We start from the raw sequence: 24,775 nt of genomic DNA on the forward strand, positions 1-24,775 counted from the left end.
ATCTTCAGGACTGAGATAAGCTTTTCCACTGTTGAGGAAGCAGATGGCCTGTCTGTTCCCTGCAAGCCTCTGAGGATTGCACTCTCTCCTGAGAGAGCATGTTCTGTTGAAACTGTATTGACACTAGAAAGACAGAGACTGGGAGTAAAAGGAAAATGCAGACAGACTTGAACTACTGGTAAGAGTAATAAGAGGTAATAAATATTTTATTGTCTCAAGTTGTATATACCTAACCAAATGAATAAATCTTGGTATGTAATAAAGTAGCCACCAGTCAGTGGAAAAGCTAGTTTATTTAAAAATTGAGAAGTTAACAGTATTTGCTGAGTGTTGACAATCTACCCACTCAAGTGCCTCAGCGGAGCTCTGTAATGTCCAATGTACCCCAACATTCTGGGTTCTTAAATCCTGACTTGCTCTTCACTGTCAGATTCATCTGGAGAACTGGGTGTTGGGAGTTCATCAAAAGCAGTGTGTGCTCCTTCCCTTGTCTGCCCAAAGCATGTTGCTATGACGTCGACTGCAAGACTAGCAGTTGCGTTCACTTCCTCTTGAGAAGCTCCAAGCAGTGGATTGACTTCAACCATGTCTACAGCTGAAAGCATTCCTGTGAAAATGATGTACAGCTTTGTTACTGTGAAAAAGGGTAAAATCTCCACTAGGGTGTCTTTTGCAGCACCTCTGATATTTCAGCTTGTGACCTTACTCTACCCCTTAGACAAGTAAAACTGGCTCTCATGTGAGGGATGAGGTTATCATTATTAGATGCAAGTTTGTGGTTTTAATTTGGTTCTTTATGTTGTCAGTACCTCACTCATTCATGCTTTTAGCATTCAGGAAAAATAGGTTTGATGTTCCGTATGTACTTACGAGAGGAATGTTTTTTCATCTTGTTTGTTTTCTCCCAGTCCAAAATTAGAGAATATAAAATAGTCTCACCTAGTATTTTTTTTGCCATCCTATTCATGATTCTATTGACTGTTTTCTGGTTGGCTTCTTCCCTTCTTTCACTGCAAACTCCTCATTGTTTAAACACATTAAATAAAATCTCTGTGGCATAAGGAGGAAAGTCCTCATATATTGAATCAAGTGCAGTGTACCTAGTGAAAGCTCAGTTTGTTAGCCTTGAATTCTAGAATGGAACTTCAAACTGTTGAAAATTGTTTGCATCCATTTTTTTATTCACCTCGTGTTTAAGAATAGGGGACAGTATTATGTAAGATGACCAAGTCATTTTTTTGGCATTAGTTAGTTAATGTATTATGTATTTATTTTATTTGCTTTTGGTAAGTTGTTGATGGTTAAGTACCTGGGGTACTGCCCAACCGTAGGGCTTCTTTTTCCCTTACTGAAGGTTGAATGGACTTTGTAGGCACCTTTGCTTTGGCTACAACCAAGATGAGCTCTATGGAGTTTGTCCCACCCTTATCTTAGCAGCAGTACTGGACTCAATTCCTACCTGTGTTGTGTATTTCCTCAGTGATGTACATGCCTTCTCTGTAAGTTAATCCACCTAGAACAGGAGTCCCAGTTGCTGGAGCCAGTGAAGGATCAAAAGCATCAATGTCAAAACTGAGGTGAATTGGTCTCTGGCTCCTGAGACAGGATAAAAGAAAAGCAAATCTCAGAACCTTGAGCTTTTTCTGCCTGTATTGCTTACTGTCCAGGCTGATCAGCAAAGTAGCATCATGCTACTACCAGGTCCTATACCATGTCTTAAACACATTTGGAATGGGTTTTGGTGTTTAATAATTTTGGACTCTGAAACATCTCTTGGCTCAGAACTTTCCCCAGTACACACTGGGAAAACAAGAGTTTGTCCTTCTAGTTGTAGTGAGCATCTTCTCAGGTATGATTTGGCTGAAGAGAAATGCTTTAGTTCTAACCATCTTATCTGGTATGTGTCTCCTTAGTTGGAAAGATACAGAGAAATGTACTATATAATCCAGCCTTTTCTACTTTTGTACAGAAAGCCAGGGCGAGAGGCTGAAATGGTGGTTTGCATGGCATCTAGGAGGGAGAAAGCACCAAGCTTGACGATTTCAGAAACAACTCATCAAGATGAATGGGGCATTTTTCAGGTCAATAGTTGAAGGCTGCCTCCAAACTCTACCATGTAAGCCTAGTTGATGAAAAAGTAAAGCACAATCTCAAACCGAAAATGTTAGTTACTACGTGAAGTCTGGCAACCAATGACAGCTTAATAAATTGGACAATGCTTGTCATTCAGATGAGCTGTGTAAGTGGTAGACTCTGTACTCTTCCAACTTACTGCAAATACTCAGTAGAGAGAAGCATCTGGACTAGCAACTTTACTTGGCATAGCTGCAGCTAAGAAGGGTGAGCACACTTTTAGATACAACAGCATGTGGCACAGATACATGGACCTTGTTCTGCTTACAGGACTATGTTCTACCCTGTGGTGAGAGGTACCCTTTCTGACTCGGATCCTCTCCCTGTGTCCCTGGACTAGCATGATTTGCTCCCTGATCTGGTTCCCCAAACTTGAATAAGCTTAGCGAAGACTTCAGTATTGAACCTAAGTAAAGGAGTGGTTGCAGTGAACTTCACTAGCTGAACCGAAAGTGGCTGTGGTCATCAGGACAGCACAGTCTAAGGAGGAAGCCATCAAATGCTTCTACCTCATGTGCTAACAGCTGAATTCAAGTTACTGTCAAGCTGCTATACTTTTTTTAAGTATAATGTATACCCTAGAGACTGAACTGACTCAAACATCTTGTTCAAACTGCAGCAAAATGCACAATTCATCAAGAAACAGAAAAAATCATATAGAGAGAGCCACAACTGTAGTGACTAACATAGCCTATCATCTCGTAGCTTTTTGCCAAACACTGTGAAATGGTTCCAGTTCAAGATGTGGAAGTTGAGGACTAAAGTCAGTGCTAAGACTTTACTGTTTACTGGACACTGTCACAGTTCTGTTAGGCTGCCTTACATCAAGGGTGTCCTTCACTTAACTTTCATCAAAGTAGATATTCAACAAGTGGATGATAAGAGTAGTTTAAATCAGATACTAGTTTGTTACCTGCCCATCAGTTGTTCAAATGTTCTTTCCATAACTTTCTGAATTCCAAGGCGATCAATATCCCTCATGGAAAAATACTGGATATCATAGTTCTTCAAAATATAGCTGTTTAAAATAAATTTTTTTAAAAAAATCATTACTGGCCTTAGCGTAAATCTGGCAACCCTTGTAAACAGCCAGATGTGGAAAGAAAAGCAGCTCATGGTTTCATCCTTTACAGAAATCCTTTAATCTAAATCAACTTACTATTCAGCAGGATCCACATCCCTCAAACCAATGTACACAATATCAGATGCTGAAAGGCAGGGCTTTATCCATGAAAAGCCAGGAAGTTGTGGTACCTGCAAGCAAAGGGTTGGTATTAGGTTAATGACATATATAACAAAACTGTATTTAATGCTTCCCTCAAAACTTTGTATTTATTTATACCATCCTTTCTCTGTCTAAACAGAGAAAACTCATCACTTGAGAGTTTGGCTCCCTGATTTAATCAGTCCTTACCTTTGTTGTAACTTTCAACTCCAGTAAAATGGTAATGAATGAAGTTTTTAACTCTTCTACATTTTCCAGTTTGAAGAGGAGAAATGAATGCCCAAATCCACAAGCAACAGGTAATTACATCAGGGTATGTAAGGAGGAATAAGAAGAAACTCGATACCCAAATGCACATCACTCACTTACACAGTGCATTTAATGGTAATGCTAGGTAACATACGTATGATGCACTGCATCAGTGGAAGAATAAAAACCAAGGCACCTGTATCTTTTTAGGAGAATCACCAAAAAGTCATGCAAACTTCATTGCAAAAACAGCATTAAAGATGGACAAATTCCAAATGGGAAGTTAAAAAAAAAAAAAGAGCATGGTAAGAAGTTGGGCCTCCACACTGGGCTACATCACAGTTTTTTAATGTAGAAGTGAAGAGAGCAGGTCTAGGACAGCAAATAAAAGATGATGGGGTCATAATTTCTCAGCTTTGGTAATTAAGTAGTCATAGTATGCAATTATAAAAGTCCTTCAGTTAGTAATTTAAAGCGCTCCTAAAATTAGTAGATACTAACTCAAATTTTTCTTCTTCTCCCAGCTCTGAAAATGGCTACAGCCAGCACAGCTGTCAAGCAGCAAGGCGGCTTTGTTTCCCTCTTATACTTCTCAATTACTAATTATATTTTAGTTACAACATTTGGATTTGTTTTTAAAGGCTAACACACCCATAGCTGTATTTCATTACCTTGGTATTAAATAAGCAAATACATACAATAAAAGTATTTATTTGTTATGCTGAGGCAATGACCTGAAACTCTCTTCTGCAGTCATGAATTCAGAAGAGGGATAAATGAATTGGAGACCACTAGGAAAAAGAATTCATTTCTTGGAAATGAAGCTGTATCTGCAAAACCCATCACCATACTGAGTATAGTACTGATAATATTGTTAGATATACTCCCTACTATGAATGATTTAGTAGATTTAATACTATACCATTTCTTATTATACCTCTTCCTCTTTAAATAAAGAAAATGGAATGCCTGAACTTCCTTTGGTAGGCTCTGTTTTTACTTTGTTGTAATAGAAAAGGAGTTGCTGATAATAAAGCCAAACAGGCATCAGGAAAACGTGCAGGCATTTTCATGGTAAGCTATTAATAGCAGTTTATGACTTTAGTCTGAATGGTTCCAGAAGCCCTGACACTAATGCTTCGTTTGAGGAATGCCAGTCAAAGGGTTACATTCATAAATATTTTCCCCTTAAAACAACAAAATTAATTTTAAAAGTTTTTAAAAACCCTAAAGTGCCACCTTGCCTTGAGAGGAGTACCAGGCAGTGCTCCTGTTAAGTTAACTGGACAAACAAGCAGCAGCGAATGCACTGTGCAAGCAATACCAGAGTTTGCTCTACAGCAGCCTGGCCAAATGCTTTATTTCACAGCCAGATGTATCACTTTTATACTTCATGTTGTCTGCTACATGGGGACATTTAATTCAGTAGAGCATTGACCAAGCTCACTACCCCTGGATAGATGAAGGATTCTGAAAACAGGTGAGGTAACACCTAAACTGAGGGACTTGAAAGAGGCCTGGGGAGTTCTTGGCAGTTGTGCTAATTTAAGCAGTTGCTGCCACATCAGTTCCCCCATTATGTTGGCCAGGACAGCAGTTTGTAAGGCCATACAGCAAACGAGGACCAGGACTTGATGTGTCTCAAAAACTAACCACGCAAAGAGACAGTGCTCCTGGCTCTGTTCTTGTGCAATCCCACAGAAGGTTACAGCAGCTAAACTGAGTTGCTGGCATAGCATCAAGAACAGCCTAAACAGATTGTGCCACCAAGAGAGACCCAAGACTACTACCTCTGTCTCATGTCCTATTGGTAGGGAATGAAGAGCAAGGAGCCTGGAGATGCTGGAAGAGCAGTAGCAGTTAGCAGAGATGGGAAGTGAATCGGGAAGATAAGATGTAATCCTGCAGGCTCTTTTGCTCTCCTTTTATATCCTCAAAGGAGCTGTTGTTTCTCTGTGGTTCTACAAAACAATCTAGACAGGGAGCCAAGAGCTAACTAGCCTTCCTGAGACTTATTAGGTTGATGACCAAATCTTATGACCCAGAGAGACAGTTTGGTGGAATTGGGGGAGTGCACCCAGAGAAGCATACCCACAGATGTGTCACAGTGGGTTGCTCAAATCCCCTTCACAGCATGAGTGAAAGTAAGGAAGGAGATCAAGAAAGGGCTCACTTTGTCCTCTCACACTGCTATGCTATGCACCCTTTGACAAAACAGAGACCTCCTTGAGAGGCAAAGTGCCACTGGTTAGTTTGTCTATTGCTTTGAGAAGCTACGCTTAGCAGAGTGTAGGACTAGAGTAGCCTTCCTGCTGGCAGCAGACAGTTTTAGGACTCAACAAGAATCCTTGCAAAGCGGTCAGGAAAAACAGTATATTTTTTTGTCCCATTATCAACACAACTGCTTTACTGGATGAGCATGAGCCATGTGCACCTGTTCACACTAGAGGTTCCCTCCAGTGAGTCAGATATGTAGCCAGACAAGCTACTGTTGAAGGTACATTCTACTACTGCTAAACAGCTGTTAGAAATTTACACTGTTGTAGAAGCTCTCTTGTACCAGCAGGACAGATGCTGGTTTCCCCCTGCCCTAAACAGTAAGAAAACCCTCTACATGACACACCTGCTTGTGTAGCTGCAAATACAGGTTGAGGAGCTTGTGTCAGATGTTTCTGCATACTCTTCCTGACAGAGTTTAGGTGGGCTTGTGACGAGATCTCATAACCAGCACCATAACCTGACTAACTCACCTCTAAGTGTAGCCTAATCTTACTCTTTCTTCACTACTGCTGCTGGCAAGAGGCCTGCTCCTCCACTGACCCCAGAAAACTTGCAGTATTCTTTCAGTAGCTCTAAAAAAAAAATAATATTGCTTTTCTGTGCTGCTCAAGAACCAGAGCCCAGCAGGCCAGAAATCAACAGTATATACGCAGGAAGCCAATTAAATACTTTTGTCCTACTGACAAGAGTAAAGCAGCATGTCTCATTCTGCCTTTCTCCTCCTTTCTCAGCTATGAAAGAACTTGGCTTTGTCCTGTTCTCACCAAGACAAACACTGTTCTGCTTAGGTGAGCTCCAAAACTCACAAAATTTTCTCTTGCTCTTCTTATCTCTCCTGCAGAAGTGGGTGCAGCTGCCAAAAACAAACAAACAAAAAAAATACTGCCCCCTTTAACTTATGGGCAAGAAACTAGAAATACAGTAACCTTTTAGTAACCTTCTCATGTCCTGGGTATATTTCAAGAAGCCCCATTAATTCTGCATTACTTTGGGAATTCTAGCATGTATGTAGAGACCATACAAGAATTATTAGAAAGAGGAAAGTATGTAAAAACACCAAATTACTCTATTGACTTGTGGATGGAAAACATTCAGAAGAATTTGCAGGTGAAAAGCAGAAGAGCTTTACCAGATGATAGCAATCTTGCTCTGCCAAACAGGTACTAATGCAATAGTATCTCCAGTAGTTACAAAGACGTTAAACATGCTTGATCTTACTTGGAAAAGGCATACTTCCATCAACACAGCATCCCCAAAATTTATCAGAGAGAAAAAAGAAATCTAAGAGAAATTACTAGCAGTGCAAAGTACCAGAATAAAATAGGTTTTCCACTGCTCCAGCACCCATCCTCAACCTGCAGTTGCCAGTCCTGCTCTTGCTCTCCAGCCTAAGCTTCAGCAGAAGCAAATTGTCATATCTAAGTTCCTACTGCAAAGGCCCCAGCGATTAACAACACACAGGCTGCCACTGTAGTGTCTCCAGTAGATGCTACAGGTACCTGTATAGGGAGATACAGTTCGCAGCTTACTGTTTAGCATCTTGACTAGCAAGAACTGGCTATGCACATTCCATGTTCCCAGTAAACAGCTCTTTTTGATAATTTGACCTCTTTCCAAGAAAAAGACTATGTCTTTAAAAGCACCCCATGAGCAGGTACAGCTGTTGTGATTTGTAATATTTGCCAGCACAGCCAACACCAGAGCAGCCAGTTAGGAGAGATCATACAGGAACAGCCCCTGTCAGACCTCAAGGTTGTCAAAACATGGAAGAGCCAAACTAAGCAGAAGCGTGCAAGGTATGCAGGAACCAGCTGTTACTGGAGGTGAGCTCAGCACAGCTCTCACAGGCTCGGCTGGGGGGAGGTTCCCTCTTCTGCTCAGTTGGTAGCAGCACTGCCGTCGCACAGCCAACTCCACTCATTACAGGGAATGGCACCATGGTCAGCTGCTACACGCAGCTCATGTGAACTCCTGCTTACTGTACAACCCACAAGGGTGCTAACATAAAAGAAAAGCTTTTTCTTATTCTTGTTTCCAAGTGATTAGAAGAAGTAGTAGTAGTCGTCCAAATAATACATCTTTTTGCTTGTACTCCAATAAAAAAAAAGGTCTGCATTTGCAGCAGATAGATAAGAAAGCACCTCACACCAGAAAAAGTAAAATGCTCCAAGGATTTCAGTCTAGGTTAACTGTACAAGCAAGATACTTACTTTATCTTGAAGCTCTCTCAAGAGAAATGAGAGAGGTTGTCCATGGAGGTTTCCAGACTGAGTTGTAAGAGGGGTGTTGATATCAGCATGTGCATCCACCCAGATCACACCAAGGTGTGGGCACTGCCGTGCGTGGCCACTGACAGAACCCAGTGCCAAGCTAGAAGTACAGTAGCAAAGTCTTTAGTCACATTTCTCCTTTAGAACAAGGACAATGAGAAGTCTCTGCAACTTCAGTCAGCAACATTGTCATGTTTCAACACATCAGACATCTGTGACAATAAAGGGTGCACCCCATACAAACTGGACAGCATGCCGCTATCATGATTCCAGGAGACTCCAAGTAACTCTACAAGACTATACTAGTACTGACAGATGAGAAAGAGCGCTTTTCTCTCTCCACTGTCACCCTTCCCACACTCTAGTCTTCACCTGTTCTAGCTCCAACTGATCTCATAGAAAATCTAGTATGCTCACTCATCAGTTCTGCTATTCACCCATTTTTTATTCATGACACCTTCCCCCACAATTCATTCTTACATGCCCTACCTTCTCCAAACAATTCTCAGACCAAAGGTTAGTGAAAAAGAGGAGAAAGATTCACTTGTTAAAACATCTATTACAAAATGGTCTATATGCAGGCATTAAAAACCCATCCTGAGAGTTGAGGGGCAAGAAAGACACATCACTAAACATTGAGCAATAAAGAAAATGCAACAGTTCCTCAAGTGACCTGATGACACAAACTTTCCCAAACAGGAAAACCTCATTTGTAAGTCTGCAGATCGCAGAACAGTCTGGAACTAAGCAATACTGTCTTAGAAGGTCAGATTTTTGTAGCTTCTACGTTCCACCCTAAAAGCCCCATCAATAAAAATCAAAATGCTGCTACTGTATGGTATTGCCAGGAAACGATCCCAAGTTGTTCCCACCATCCCCTTATTTTTTTAATTAAATTTTTATACTCCAAGTGTCAACCTGCAGCATGCACCATTAATTACTTCTAGTTCAGCTCACCTGTGATCACCTCCTATAGTCACACAGCTGTGTCCAGCAGCTACTGCTCTGCTTACAGCATCAGCCAATACCTGGCTGGCTAAACCGACCGACCGTGGATATAAAATCAGGTTGTTGTACAGTTCATCATTGGGAACTTGAGTGAAATTCAAATCTCCAAAGTCGTACACTTGGCATCCTGGAAACACAGCAGCAAAATAAGAAAGTGAGTTAAATAAGCGCCCAGAGAAATGTTCAAAATATGGTCCCCTCAGAAAATCAGTTGGGCAAGTATGAAAGGAACAATGGGAAGTGAATGGATCCATTTGACTATTTGTGTGCCCTTACAAACAACTGTGTCACAACTTCACAGATTAGAAAGCTTAAGATAGTATCGTCACTTTTAATTTACTGATGAGATAGGACAATCATAGGAAGTTGCCTAGAAAAACAGTTTGGGCTTTTTTAATTATTTCTTGGCAATTTTAACATGAAAAAGTACAGTTTGTATTGCTGTCTTCCTTCCCAGTTAGGCAGTTTGTATACAGCTTTAAATGAGCTCAGTTGCTCAAAGATGCCTAGGACTACACATTTTACCTGAGTCCTAACAGCTATTTTCCATTTTCAAACCCCACAAGAATACAGACACAAAAGTGCCAAGTTACCAAAACCAGAAATTTTCTTACGGTACTTCCAGGCAAATCCATGGAAGATGCACTAGTGCTTTGTAAGAGAACCTGTCCGTTTTCTTAATGCAAGATGTTCTAGAAGGCATTTGAATTCTGAGGCTTTAATCCCACAACCCTCTTTGAGACCCTGTCATTGCCAGTTACAACTTAATTGGCTGTTGAAGCCTGACAACATTCCAAGTCTAAGACTCAGTCTTTCCTAAAATGTATTTCTGCCTACTTACCCTGAACAGTAGTCACTTCACAGATTAGGAAACAAGGGAACACCCAACTGGGAGCATATTTATTAACTGGCTGCATTTAAAGTTTAATTTTCTTTCATACACTTTATACAGCTTACCATTTGAAGCTCTGCTGTCCAATACCATGTGCTTTCTTAACAGTCATTTAGACACCAAAATTTCTAACAGCATTTCACAGGCCAGAGCCTCTCACTTTCAGATAGGCCTGTCGCTGCAGGCATTGATGAGGACTGTGAAGGCCCCAAAATATTTACTGCTACACCAATAGTGGCTTAATAAGGCCACCCTGAATACCAGTCATGCCTGTCCCATTTGTTCCTCAGAATCACTAGTCTGTTGGCAGTTCAAAGCATCCGGGCTAAAGCTTGACATTTTGCCTTTAGCCATGCCATGACTAATGACAATTTGAAAAATCAAAGCAAGCAAATCAGCATGAAGAAACAGCCCACTTGGGACTCTGTCTTTCCCGTTTTATTTCCACTAAGCCATTAGCCTAATGTCTAGGTGTCCTGGCTGAAACCATGACACTAAGAAACAGGCTCTGTGAATTAGCTTGGTGGAAATAACATAAAAGTAGCATTGAGAAAAACACAACTTTATTGTAATTTCAAAAGCAGTTTTGACTGGCAAAAATAATGAAGGAAAATCCTTGAGTCACAAGAATTAGGTGGGAAACAGGCAAGCATACTTTCTTGGGAAAGGGACATAGATGGACATGCGTCAGGGTATTTGCTAGAAGAGGACATGTCAGCTGAGCACAGCTACTTGACAAATGATTAAGTAAATGTAGCTTCAGCAACTCTGAGAAAACACATTATCTGCACAGACTCAAAGCAGTAAGCAGGACCATGACATACCACTCCCTGGTTTTCAAAAGGCAACACAGGCACACAACAGCATTTTTTTCCTCCCTTAGATAATACCCAATTAGCCAGCAGGATGATGGCTCTGGAATTTTGAGCCCATTCTGTTCAGATTTGAATGTGCCATCTGATCTCTGTGTGACCACTACATTTCCTACCCTCTGTTTTTTCTGATTCTGCACAGCAGCAGAATGAAGAGGTGTGAGTTCTGAGAGACCCTCAATGAATATTTTTTTTTTTTTTAATTTATTTGTGTCTTCCTGCAAGACTACTTGCACACTGCTACACATTTCAGTATTGCAAGGTTTGATGAAAGTACGTGACTGTGCCTGGGAGAAAAGTTTTGGAAGTAAAACTTCAAGACATTGCATGACTCAATAGGTATCAAGAGTTTTTGGAGACACTGTAGAAGTTAATAATACCTTTGATCTAATACCTCTGACTTTTGTGGGTAGTAAATCTGCAGTTGGGAGCTGTGTTCAGTGACTTACACATTCCAAGACAGCACATAACACAATGTAATGGAAGGAAGGACTGCCACTTATGTTTTCTCTTCTTACAGAAGAGACAAGCACATACCAGTATTTTTACCCATTAAAGGATTAAAAAGAATAAAAGGAAATTATATCATGAAGCTCCATCTTCAGATCAGTGTAAAACAAAGAACCAACCATGCCAGCTTTCGTAGCACTTTAAGGAATCTTAAGATTCTTCAGGTTATGCTCAAGGCAGGCCAAACACGGCAGATTTTAGCAAGTGTGCTTAGAGAAGCAGCACTTGTGTTCAAGAGTTTCCTTCTTTACCCTGACTCCTCCCAGTCCCCATTTGTAAGGCAAAAAGACTTGATTCAGGTTCTGAATAAAAAAATCCATTCATTTCTTACGATCACATCAGGTTCATACAGCTTACAATTTGGGTATGGTAGAGATGGATGGACAGATACACACTTCTGGCATCCAGCATTCTGGGATCTTGTCCACCTTTTGGACAAATGGTACTCTTATCTCCTTTTTAAGGAGATAAGGCATCTGTAAGGCATTAAGATACCCCTCTCTAGTTATTTTTATTAAGAGTCTAACATCGGTTAAAGACAATAGATGCCTTCAGTTTTTGTTACCATCTTCAAAAGTTTGTTGTTCAAATAGAGTTCATAAACCTTGTAGCAGCTTCTTTTCTCAGCCTTGTGCTTCCCTCATGTTTAGGCCCACAGTTTTTAGGTGCTTGCAGAGGATAGCTTGAGGTCCCCAGAGCAATATGAATGTTTCCAGCCAATTATCCAATGGCTATCTGGTTAAGATACAGTTAATCTCAGAAGTATGCACTAATCCAATCCTCAAACATGAGCAATATCTTTTCTTCCTACTAATTTTTTTTTTTTTAAGTTGTGCCTGGAGTTTTGAAAGCTGTGATTAAATGACCTTAGGGCAAAAGGAAAGCTTAGCGAACAGACAGTACACCAAAAAAAATTCACAGTACATAGATAAACCATGTCTCCTGAAGTGATTAGAAGTGTGTGTATGTGCATGTGTACAAATATATTTATTGGGATTGATCAGATATTAAAGAGATTAAATCAACATGTACATATCTCTTAATGCTTACTGAACAGTAAAGAAAAATGACAATTTAAAGTAATTATTGATATATTTTCTTAGCTTTTATTTAGAGAGTCCCCGATGTTAGTCTAATACTTAAAGACCTGAATTGTTTTCCATTTCATCTGCCTGCTTGCACATAGTTTTGATTTCAAGAAATGAAAAAACTCAATCTTTCTCAACTACATTATTTTGCCCAACACAGAAATTGCTCAATGGATAGACATGCTGTAGTGCAGTGCAATCTGGTGGATCTTGCTGTTATTTGGCCATTAGTGAAAGATTTATGTAAGCCATCACACCAAACAATATGCACTTACTTTGTTTGGCAGCTGGGGCACGCTTTATTTTAAGATACTAATAGCTATAAACAAACAGCTTTTTAAATCGGCACAGAAAGTTAACATGAAGACTATATATCTATATGGGCCTTTTAAAAGACAGTAGATCCAAGTTCTGAAAAATTAGAAAAAGATGTGGGCAGATAGGAAAGCCAGCTTCCTTACATTCATTAGAAAGCACAGCATCCACACCATTTGTCAGTGCAGAAGGTCAGATCTAGCCAGGATTGAAGTTCTTTTTAAATTAAATAGTGTCATACAGTACTTACACACTAAAACCACAGATATTTTGCTAGAAACTAAATAATACAGAATTAAACATGATCAAGAGAAGTCTTTCATTCCACTTTCAAGCTCCAATGGAAATTACATGAAAATGAAAAATATATTGTTTGATTCATTAGTCAATTATCAACAGCAGAGAAAATTTACAACAACAAAGTCCATACAAGTCAGCTCCATCAGCACTCTGGTTCAAAAGGAGATCACTTTTTGAAGTGAGGAAAAACAAAAACAAAACAGGCCTCATTCATCTATTTGCTACAGGAGCTTGAAAAGGATATAAGGGAGATAAAGTTGTCAATCTGAATACAAACACACAGTATAGTTACATAAATAAGATGTAAATATGCACAATAGTCTTCCTGTTAGTACAAGTTATTAGTGTGTAAAGGCAGCACACATCTCTTCTACAGCTTAAGAGTTCAATGGTGGTCACCTCAGTGGTTCAATGCCCCCCTCTGTCAGAGTTTCATCAGAGATGCTTGGGGGCACATTTCAGCCAAAAATGAATAAATTAGCTTGAAATAGTTTGTACAGTAGATCTTTCCTAGGTCAATTTCTTTTGACCACAACAGGTTAGGGAAAGGTCACATAGGCTTTTGACCAGCAGACCAGGAGATGGAAGGCAGTTGTTTCTTCAGCCTGCACAGCCAGAACTAGAATTTTACCCATATCTGGTAAATTAAATCAACATTTTTTTACAATTAGAAGCCTAACTTATACTTAGGGGAAAAAAGTTAAATATGTTCTTAATTTGCATTTCTAAGAAAATAAAATTTCCTGCATACCTTTTCAAATACGCTATTAATGTAGCGCTTAACTCAGTGATGCTTATAACCAGGACCTAAGTTGCCCTTTACCAAGTTGTGTGACAATGGTAGTGTTCACTTCTTATCATCTTAAGCAAAATATAGTCCATTTATTCAGCACCCACAGTAGGCAGCAGTTACTATAGCAAGTCATTTCCCTGCACATATTTAGGGAAATTTTTCTTCTGTAAAAGCAGGTGGCTTATAAGTCTAGGGGCATTTAACTGAAAAACATCTGGGCAGCAGCACGAGAAAGCCTCCCTCCCATCCTTCTCCGCTAGGATACTGCACCAAAGCCAGAAGCAGCAATCCGATGGCAGGAGATGCAGCTTTCAAAATCCAGGCTATCTGCTGACACTGCCAAATGGCACGCTACTGTAACAATTGTAACAGCTCTCCTAAGCAGCAAACAGGAATTGGAACAAGACCATGTGGAACATGAGATAGAAATGATCTCCTGACACTGCCTGTTTACGGTTTAAAAAAAAAAAAAAAATATCTAAACTAATGGGAAAATTAAATCTTCCTTTTGGGTTTCTAAATCCTGCTGAACTACTTTCAAAGGAATCTGCAAATGCCAGTTCTTAGATCTTACTTCATACTATGTGTTATATAAAACTGCTCACATGAAAGCATCGCTCCTGCAAACGGTTTTCTCACATTACAGCCTGTTTAGTGAATCACCACAGACACAGAAAGGCTCTTCAGGAAGCATTGAGTATTACAAACAATGTTTATAGGCAAACTTAATATCTTCCTTCCTGTGAACAAAACAAAGGGCTGTTACCATCCTTCTTTTCAGTATAAACTCATTGGCTTATGGTACAGACTTCGTAATTCTTTCTTGGAGACACTGTCAAAACGTTGCACAATAGCAAACAAATGACTCAATTCACTATAACCAGTGCATTCTGCAGCCTATTTTAAGACAGTTTTAACGCTCCAGAATTATTCAAGGTGTATGTAAAAACTACAAAAACAGAGTGCACAATTTGGTTTACATGAATATGAAATCAGGCTAGCAAGGTACCCACTCCAAGAGACTGAAACTTCAGCAGTCTACTTTAATTATAACCTTCTTGCTTGGAAGTGGCACACAGTGTCTAATTCTCTTTAAACTGTATATGGATCTGCTGGAAGAAATCTCCTATTAGATACAGACATTTGATGGTTCAACAGGTTTCTGTGGGCTCTAAAATTTCACTTCCTAAAAGGCAAGTTCATGTCTCTTAATTTCCACCCTGCCCCTTGGAATTTTGAAAGGTCTAGTTTAAGACAAAGTTTCTGTACCTGTACCTATTTAAAAGGTTCAGCTCATACAACAGCAACAAGCAAACCCAGTTCCAATTGCTACCCCAAGTCTGTAGTCGCAAGTTGTCCCTTGCATAAGATGAGCCAAGTAATATTTTTTCCAACCCCAAGTTGAGCAGCCATTTCATTTCCCTTTGATAACCATTTATAACTTTTATCTCTTACAAAATCCAGTGTGCTTGACCTGAAGAGGTCTCCAAAAACATCAGTATCAGGTGTTGGGAAACATTTGTCTCCTCTCTGATACAAGCCACAAACCCTGCACAAGTTCTAATTCCCTTCAAATAGCTTAACCCAGAAACAGTTCCTGATAGCAAGAACACAAATAGGTACTTACAGCCACAAAAAGTCGTAATACCAAAACAGCTCTCCTCAACAAGAAGCACCTTGTGCTTTAAATTGTTACAGAAGTAAGTAGTTATTATACTAGTTAACCCAGACAGGTAACACTTGAGAGGGAGAGCAGAATATATTTGAGATCACTGAAGTTCTCTCTCTCTCTCTTATCAGCTGCAAGAAACTAACATCAGACCAGCTCACTTCATATTCATATGAAAGATCCAATTTTTTTTTTTTATTTGACTTTAGTGCCTCATTCCCTGCTTTTCACCAGGTGGTTTTACAACAGAAATTTCCACCTTCCATCCAAAAATAATCCTCTGTCCCATAGTCACGTAAGCATACACCTGCTATAGATATCTTGGTCTTGCAAGTCCACAGTGACAGACAGGATTAAAGTTTCAAATGAGGAAGGAGTAACAGATTCTGCACACCATAAAAGTGGATCAAAACCCATCTCTACCTACGTTTTCCCTGTGTCATCTCCCTTTGTGCCCCTCCCCAGTAACTGCTCTCCTTTAACACCATTCATGGTAAAAAAAAATAAAACAGCATGTGATCTGAACTTATTCCAATCCAGGGATAATTTTATGGGTGCAGAAATTCAGCTAAGGCATGTATTGAAACAAATTTTATAATACAAAAATATCAAGGACGAAGGCCATCACCATAAAACCAAAGAAATACAAAACACCCAAGAGCTCTGTTCTTTGGTCCTTGAATCTAATCTCCCTTTATTGAAAGATTAGGAAGAAAAAAAAAAAAAATCAATTCAGGTGTCCTGATCTGCATCAGCATAGCTCAATTTTTTAGAGGTATTTAAACTAAACTGATAGGAAGAACAATTGCAGTTGAAGCACCAAGTGAACTTTACCCCAAATTAACAAAGTTTCTTCCAAAGCCAACTTCATGGATAATGCACAACCTGAAATGTGCGCCAGCTGAATGGGAAAGGGGGGGGAAAAAAAACCCAAACAAAACATCAAATCAATGACTGACACAAGGCTCTGCATTCTGAAGCAAAACCAAGCAGATGGTGTCCTCCATCAGCATGGGGAAGGGAAGAGAATCAGAGCTGATCTACTGCAAGGAATGCTCCGACTCCATGTACTTTCACTATTGGAATTTTTCTGATAACCTCTCAGGCTAGATGTAATCATGCCAATACCAAAGGGTACAACATTCAAAAGGATAAACCGTAACTGCTGTCAGAGGACACTCCCCACTCTAGGAACTTAGCTTCCCATGCCCAAAGTGAGCTAGCCAATGCGGTCTGTTGTGAAGAAGCGACGTAGAAACAGCCTCAGTAGACTCCCCCCCCAAAACAGCTCTCCTCCAAAGCCACAGCAGGGCTCCTTCTGCCTGCCTGATCAGAGTCAGCTCCTGGCTGCCTTCCCTCACGGAATGGAGCAGCACCTGCCCTTGGTGCATTCTGACAACTGGCACAATTTCAAAGACTCGGTGCAAATGCCAATTACGACCAGTCCATTTGACTGTGCTTTCATTTTTTGTCAAACCACTGGTCATTGAAGCTAACCAATCATGGCTAACTGACATTGGAGAGAGAAACAAGAATAAGAGTCCCTTGGATCTCTATCTCTGTATAGATAAAAGATCATTTATTCTAGTTCCAGAAATAAGCTGCAGTACTACATAAGCATGTTTTATTGATATTATTAAACAGATATGTTTGTGCACGCGTGTGTCTAAGGGAAAGAAAGGAAAAAGAGGACTGCCATTTCCCTGTTATGTTTCAGGAGGAAAAAAAAGGAGAGGAAGGTATGCCTGGGTAAAAAAGGGCATTCCCATTTCTGCTTTGTAGGGCAGAAGACTTAGCTGTTAGTCTAAGATGTTTATGCTATATACTAACCTTTTTTCATGAGAATATTTCTAGCAAAGTAATAGGCTTGGCTTTGACAGTACAGACAGCAGATGTGATCACAAAGAACCCATGAACAGTAGCATTTCTCATCTCAACAATAGAGATTTAACTAAACAACATGCTGCTTAAAATGCCAGGAGTTATTTAAAATTTTGTCTGCCTCTCATTTCAACTTCATCAACAGCAAAAAATGTGAGGAAAGAGGCTAAAAAAACCCAGATCTTGATGTTATCTATACAATAAATTTAGACTTTTTTGGAATTCTACAGATGAAAGATATTTGACTGGCTCTACTAAACTAGAAAGTCTTAAAAAGTTTAAAATACTGAACTTCGAAGAGAAACGATTGAGGTAAGAGCTATCGCAAAGCTAAACTAGATTCTAACTCATGAACACTGAATTCCTGACAGATCTTGTTTCTAACATAAATGGGTATTTGTCAAACTACAGTCTAAATCCAGTCTTAATTCAAATATAGGACAAGCAGAATGGTACAGTTTATCAAAGTCTTCAGGGATATAGGCAACTCTTTAAACACATATTTACTGGATGGGCTGATGAAAATTATTTTCCCAACACTGCAGCTGTAAGACTTGTCAGTCCACATCTGCTGAACCCTTGCACCAGTACTTCATTATGCATACCTTGGTGCACAAGTGAAAAACTATTTACCTTCCTCTTAAACTCTTCACCCAAGAAGCTCTAGGTGGAAAAAGGGGAGATACATGTAGAAGCAGCTACTTCATGATTTATTGTTAATACTGAAACTAATCATACGAGCAAGATTGAATTGCTATTTTTGGCAGCAGATGTCAGTAGGAGTCCAATGTTTTTAAGCAAAGGAGGAGTATATCTCATCACGTGGGGATTAACAGCTCCATTCCTCCTTTCTGAGTCAATACACTGACCTCCTGAATCCTATTACTGAAGAGCTTTGTTCTGTGCAAACAAAAGAATAGTAATATGATGGTCATTCTCTTCGACAAGGCTAGCTCTACTTCTGTCTGTAAGCCACATGTGTCTGCAGTCCACTAACTTGTCAAACCAGCAACTCTGATCCAAATTTTGTTAATCAGTTCTAGAGTAATCCAAACCAAAGTCTGACTAAACTCAGCAACTCAGCCACATCCAGCTCTAAATAAAGAAAAAGAGGGCAAAAAAAAAAAAAAAAGCAATCAACAACAGTCAACATATAAGAATGAATACTTGGGAGAAATTTTATTCTGAAGTTGTTTCCATGTTAGTAACTGCAGAGGTGCTCAAAGTCACCTCAATGGCTATAGTAATTAACACAACAGCTATCTATAACGTATAAAAATCTGAGAATGATCCTTCTCTCCTTCAAGCAAGAGGACTAGGCAACTCTCTGGATTTAAGTTTGATCAGATTCTCTGCTTAATCTGCAGCAAACAGGAGAGGTACAAGAAATTCTCACTTTAAAGAACTTCATACTATGCATCTTCTATAGTTTAGATCAAGTTCTGAAAGTCCAAGATCCTCCACATACTGCACCCATTTCTCTTTACTGACAGAACAATACACAGCCCTGCAAGCTTTGTACCCCTTCCTCCCCCCTGCCAGGAAGTTATGGGTCTCCATTTTCACATAGCACTTCCACTTCTTTGGCAAGATGGAACAGTCATTTAAGGTGTTAAAATTTTAGTTTCCCTTAGGAGAAGAAGCAAAGCCAAAAGACAAACATCACCAAGGTGATTAAAAAGCCCCACAGGCTCAGTCAGTTATATTTTTCAATTATCCCTGCTACAGACTTGCACACCCACTGTTTTTGGCTTGGGACCTGGACTCCTGCTATATTAACTCTCCTGAGTACACCTCAAGCTACTACCAACACATAACAGTGTTCTCTCTGCTTCTAACAAGGGGATAAAAGTCAAGCTAGTGGCTCAGATTCATCTCTGACAGTCTGGTACAGACTAGTGATACCATCTGCCTCTGAGCTCCCTCCTCATATTTCAGCCTAAGCATAAACAAGCTGTTCATAGGCAGTCATCATTTTAGGCAGCCAAGAATTTATCATACCATGTAGGTAGAGTCACAGTCTCTTTCAAGAGGGATCCCCCCACAAAAAGTAGAAAATGGAGTAGCAGCTCAGGACACTGCAACAGGACTATGGAAGAAAAAAGTAGGGTGAAAGGAACTATAAAATTCCCTCCCAAAGATACCAGGCAGTGAAAGCAAAAAGCAAAACAGCACAAAAAGGAGGAAACAAAGGTCTAGTATTCTCACTCTCTCTGATGTGGCTTGAGCACTGTCAACGGAAGTCATTAAATCGGACATACAAACATGAAGAGCCATATGGTTGCTCGATATTCAGAGTAACAAAGCATATACACATAAGACTAAAACCAATGCAGTGCACACACCTTACTATCTGAATGATACATTTTAAAGGATACTTCAGAGCATCTTCATTTGATGTCAATTTGAGTGTGAATACACAAATTGAAAATTAATAAATCAAACTTTACACTTTCAGGCAAGCAGAAGAATCTGGTCACCAGAAGTCTCTTCCACTTGAAACAAGTGAGGACAATTTTATTTGAGAGTTACTGCTAATATAGTGTTCATTACATGAACACTGCCTCTTTCCCTCATCTATACTTCCTGAGACCGCCCAGAATCCACCCTCGCTCTTCTGCTGAGAAGCATCATTCCACAGCTGGCCTCATGTTTGGTTCCAAGCTTGTAATGGCAAAGAAAATCATGTTTATAGCACTCCCTCACATCCCAGGGGGAATGGGTGCATGCAACAACAAGCACAAACAGCCATACACACAGACCCTATGGACACAAATGCTTCAGAAGCTGCCAATACAGATGGGAGAACAGAGGCCCTGTATCTTAGATAAATGATATTTCTTTTTAAAGGAGAAACCTGATCAGCTGCAGCATCATTTACCTGCTCCTGGAGAACATGCAACAAGGTCCCAAGAAAATATTTAATTCTTCTAACATAACAGATAAACAGAATATCCAAATTAATAATGAGAATATTACTGTGGCTCTATTGCTTTCGTCAACATATGAAAAGAGAATTCATAGTCTTAGAAAGACAAAGAAGAAAACAGCTAAAATTTTAGTGCCAGTTTAGCGTACCACAGGAGTCCAAGCAATGGCACTACTAGAGGCAAAGCTATCCTGCCAGCCCAGGGAAGAAAAATAAACAGCCCCCATGCAAAAACAATAATTTTTTCAGTTTCCATGAACAATAGATGTGCATAATACAAAAGGCTACATGGTAGTGTCCTCCTCAATCTACCACCCTACCCTCAGGCAGATTGTCTTTGCAAGATAAACAACTCCTCTATGTATGCTGGTGGCTGTCATTGTTTCAGGATGGGCCCTCACAGCAGAACCTGTTACAATTCATGTGCCATCTGAACCTATTCGTAAGAGAGCTGCAGACATTTAAGCAGCAATAAACATCAACACCAACTGAAAAAAATAAACCCCACCCCAGTGGAAGAGTATGTCAGCAATAGGAAACTGAAACTGCAGGAGGAAGAAATCCCAGAGCCTTTAAAAATTATAAAAGAACAGCAAGACAGTATCTCCATGTGCATTATTGATTAATGAGTAAACAGTCTATAAGCAATTTAAACAGTGGAAGCACTTTTCACCTTCCACTTAGTGTTTAGTTTAGCTTGCTTCATTTCTATCCCCACAACTCTTTGTTACTGGAATCCATAAAGGACTTGTATTTTCCTTTAATTCTACCTTCTCCGAGTTCCTATCGAAGTAAGCTTGTGTCATGCAAACGCATTTTCTTCTGTTTTTTGTTTGTTTGGGTTTTTTCAAAAGAATTCTTACAAAATGGCAGTATTAGATCTGAACTACTTGAAAGAAAACCCCAAGCCTTCCAGTATAAAATTCTGCCATCGATATAAAAATAAAATGCTGCCTACAGTCTTGTCTAGAGTAATATCCTCCTTTCAAACCTGGTAACTTGTTAGTTTTAAATTAACTCTAGGCTCAGTAACATCCAGACCTGCTTTTATTCCAGTAATTAAGACCTCTTTTAGACACCCTCTTCTATGTTTGTAGAGGTTATAGATCATGCTCACTAGAATTCAAATATTGCCACGACGGCATACGTCTCAACGTTGCACAAAACAAGACAGGAAAAGAATGCCTACTCATTTGATTGCAAACTGTGACTTTTCAGCTTCTGAATCATAAGATATGCAGCATAAGCCTACAGGGCTGCACAGAACAATAGCTTCTGTTTTAAAGAGGTCTTATAATTCAGAATACATTTGCTAGAGGGCTATTAGGCAATTATCTTTCCTCTGTACCCATCTAAACTCCGCTGAAACTAGTCACGCAATAGAGTAGATAACATAGGTTTTTTCCTGTGGTCCACCCCTGCAATCCATGCCCATCGCCCATCATACAGTTTTCAGTAACACGTTTTGGATTAAAGATTCTCCAAGACAAGAGTTCCAGTTTACAACTTTCTGCCCCTCATGTCCTGTTTTCTAATAACTGTGATACACTTTTCTGCAGGTCTCAGCTTGCAGAAGCAACAGATGTGAGAAGTTGAAACACAAATAACCGCATGGATTTGCCTGAATAACAGTAGTGGTAACAGTGAAAAGACCAGAAACTTTCCGTTTACACAGTGCTATTTGCAAGTGTTTTCAAAGCAAACTTCAGACAAGACCTCATACGCAAATATGAGGATTTCTCCAGAAGGTTCTGAATTTCATCACTGGAAAGCATACAAGTATTTTTTAGGAACAAGTTAAGTAGCTGGTAGTGAATGAGGAAAAACACACGATGGGAGAAATCCAGGAATATACCCCAGGGTATTACTTGACTGGATACGCTGAGCGCGCATAACGTTTTAAATGGCCTGACGTTTCTCTAGCTTTTCTTATGTCAACACGGGAGCAGCACACACGCCATACGCCAGCAAGGCGCTCCGTGTGCCAACACAGCGGACATGCGGGTACACCTGGGAGGCCCGAGAGGGGGGCGGGAAAGCCGGCCCCGCTTTGTCCCGGGGAACCCCACGAAGGCCCCGGTGCGGCCGTGCGCTCCGTCGGACGCTTCACGGGGGGGAACGGCCGCACGGCCCGCGCAAGCTGGTATGCGACAAGCCTCCTTCCGATGCGGCAGAAAGGCGGCAGGCATCGCCTTCCCGCGGGCACCGGCGGCTCAGGGGCATTCTGGGCTTCGTGATTCACTGGAAGGAACTGTTTCCACCTCACCCCACCCTCCCCGGGCTCGCAGCGAGCGGCTGAGTCACGCCTCGCCGAAACAAGCCGTGAAAGGGATACCCCCCTGTCAGGGGAAGGGGAAGCCGAGGGCAGTCCCGCAGACCCCTCCGCCCCCCACAACCCGCCGGTGAAGCCCCCGACGCCGCGCCGTGCCTCACCAAGCCCGGCCAGGCGCTCCACCAGCCCCGCGGCGCGGAGGGTAGCGGGGCCGTGGTCCACTCCCCGCCGTTTCTGCGAGACAAAGAGAAGGGGAAGACGTTAGCCAGCGCTGCGTGCAGTCAGGTACGCCAGCCCGGCCGAGGGGAGGAGAGTGGAGCCGAGCGGCTGCGGCAGCCACCTGCCCCCTCGGTGGGGCGGAGGGCACATCTCCTCCCCGCCCCCCCCCCGCTGCCCCGGCCGCGATGCCCACCTGCCCCCTGGAGAGCGGGGCGCCCACCAGCGCCACAGAGCGCGCCTGCTTAGGCAGCCGGAGCCCCGCGTCCGCCTGCTTGCAGAGGAGTCGGGCGAAGCTGCTGCGCAGGGTCATGACGGAAGCGCCACGGAGACACCGCACGATGCCGGCCGCCGCCGCCCCGCTCCTTTTAACGAGCGCCAGCCCCGCGCGCGCCGCGGCCCGGAGCCGGGTCCCCGCCTCCCTCCCCGGCCAACGGCAGCGCGCGCGCCCGGAGGTGTGTCCCGCCCCCCGCGGCGCACGCGGCTCAGCGCGCGACAGCCCGGGTGGAGCGGGAGAGATCAGGGGGGCGGGGTGGGCTCAGTAGAGCGGGGCGGCCAACGGCTTCTCCGCAACGGCCAACGCCCCGCACCGCCCCCGGGGCTCCCTTCCCTCTCCTCCCGCTCGGCCTCACACCTCCCGCGGACTAACGCCGCGCCCGGTCCTCCTCCTCCTCTTCCTCCTCGCCGGGTTTTTCCACTCCCAACTGCCACCTCCCTGCGAGAACCCTGGGCTGCTTCACCGCGCTGCCGGTGGCAGCAGAGCGGCCAAGGCCTACCCCGTGGCGGCGGTCCATTCACGGCTTCCTGCACGCCGTCCCCCGGGGTAGGGCGCAACGCCGGCTCTCTTCAGCCTGCCGAGAGGACTGGCACGAATCACCGGCCAGGCCCGGGGCGGGGGGCAGCGGCACAGTAGGCTGGGAGAGGTCTCTGGGAATACCCCTTCCCTCGGTGATCCCCCTTCGGCCAGAGAGAGAGAGAGACCAGGCCCTGAGGGGACAGATCTTAGCCTGAAATGGTGGCACCTGTAACTGGCCCGGGGGCAAAACACCCGCTCACCCGAGCTCCCTGGCTGGCCACACTGAGCTCCCAAGAGCCCCTCGCAGGAACGCCACTCCTTGGCTTGACTGAAGAAAGACTGGGGTGACGCTCTTCATCCAGTAACCTTGCTAAATCATTAAAAAAGCCACCTCTCCAGCATCTGCCTCAAATATCTGATCTCAGGGTGTCTTGGCCTGAGATGACTTACAAGTTCTGAAAAGCTCTCGCTGTTCCTCTTCACACCATATTTGAAGGATTACAGATGAAGAAATAATTTTAAAACTAGTAAATGCTCCCATCTTTCCTCTCACTGACAAGGCAACATGATTCCTACTGTCAAATGTGCAACCTTACATACGTGTTTGAAGGAAAGGCTGGCAGCATTCATGAGAAGAGAGATGACAGGGCGCAAACGTGGTTAAACTGTGACCTGCTAGTGACGCAAAAAAAAAAATCCACACACTTGGTTTTTCCTCTTAAGATTTCCAAGTCCTCTCCTCGCCTCTATCTTGGTAACTTGCCATGTCTTTTTGTTAACGTGAGTTACCACTCCTGCAGGAGCTCAAACTTCTCCCTCCTGTCACTGACCTTCTCACTCTTCACATTGCTTTTTCTTCTTCTACCTGTCCTTTCAAACGTTTCTTCCCTTTTCAAAAAAACTTGAACTCTGGTTTCAGTTCGTTGGTTTTTCAACTTTCACTCCATCTATAAACTTCTTTCACACTCTTTTTAATGTCAACATTTTCTCCTCCGTTTCTGCAATTCATTGTCTTATTTTTTTCATCTCCAGGCCATCTCACCTTTGCAGAGCTCCCTCCCTCACCTCGGCTCTTGC

At 42.0% G+C, this 24,775-nt stretch overlaps 1 protein-coding gene across 1 annotated transcript; it reads right to left on the bottom strand.

Annotated features, from left to right (window-relative positions):
* Positions 1-401: 401 nt before the first annotated feature.
* ARG2 (arginase 2) lies at positions 402-23,454 on the bottom strand (the record flags this gene model as incomplete). Its single annotated transcript, XM_082001079.1, has 8 exons — positions 23,099-23,454; positions 22,848-22,920; positions 9,115-9,292; positions 8,098-8,257; positions 3,293-3,387; positions 3,047-3,151; positions 1,460-1,596; positions 402-607 (listed from the first exon to the last, which is right to left on the bottom strand). Exons 1-8 carry the CDS (start codon positions 23,213-23,215, stop codon positions 402-404), a joined length of 1,071 nt encoding a protein of 356 aa, XP_081857205.1. The 5' UTR covers positions 23,216-23,454.
* Positions 23,455-24,775: the final 1,321 nt, after the last annotated feature.

The sequence above is a fragment of the Phaethon aethereus genome (genome assembly GCF_964289735.1).
Source record: "Phaethon aethereus genome assembly, chromosome: 5".
Lineage (NCBI taxonomy): Eukaryota > Metazoa > Chordata > Aves > Phaethontiformes > Phaethontidae > Phaethon > Phaethon aethereus.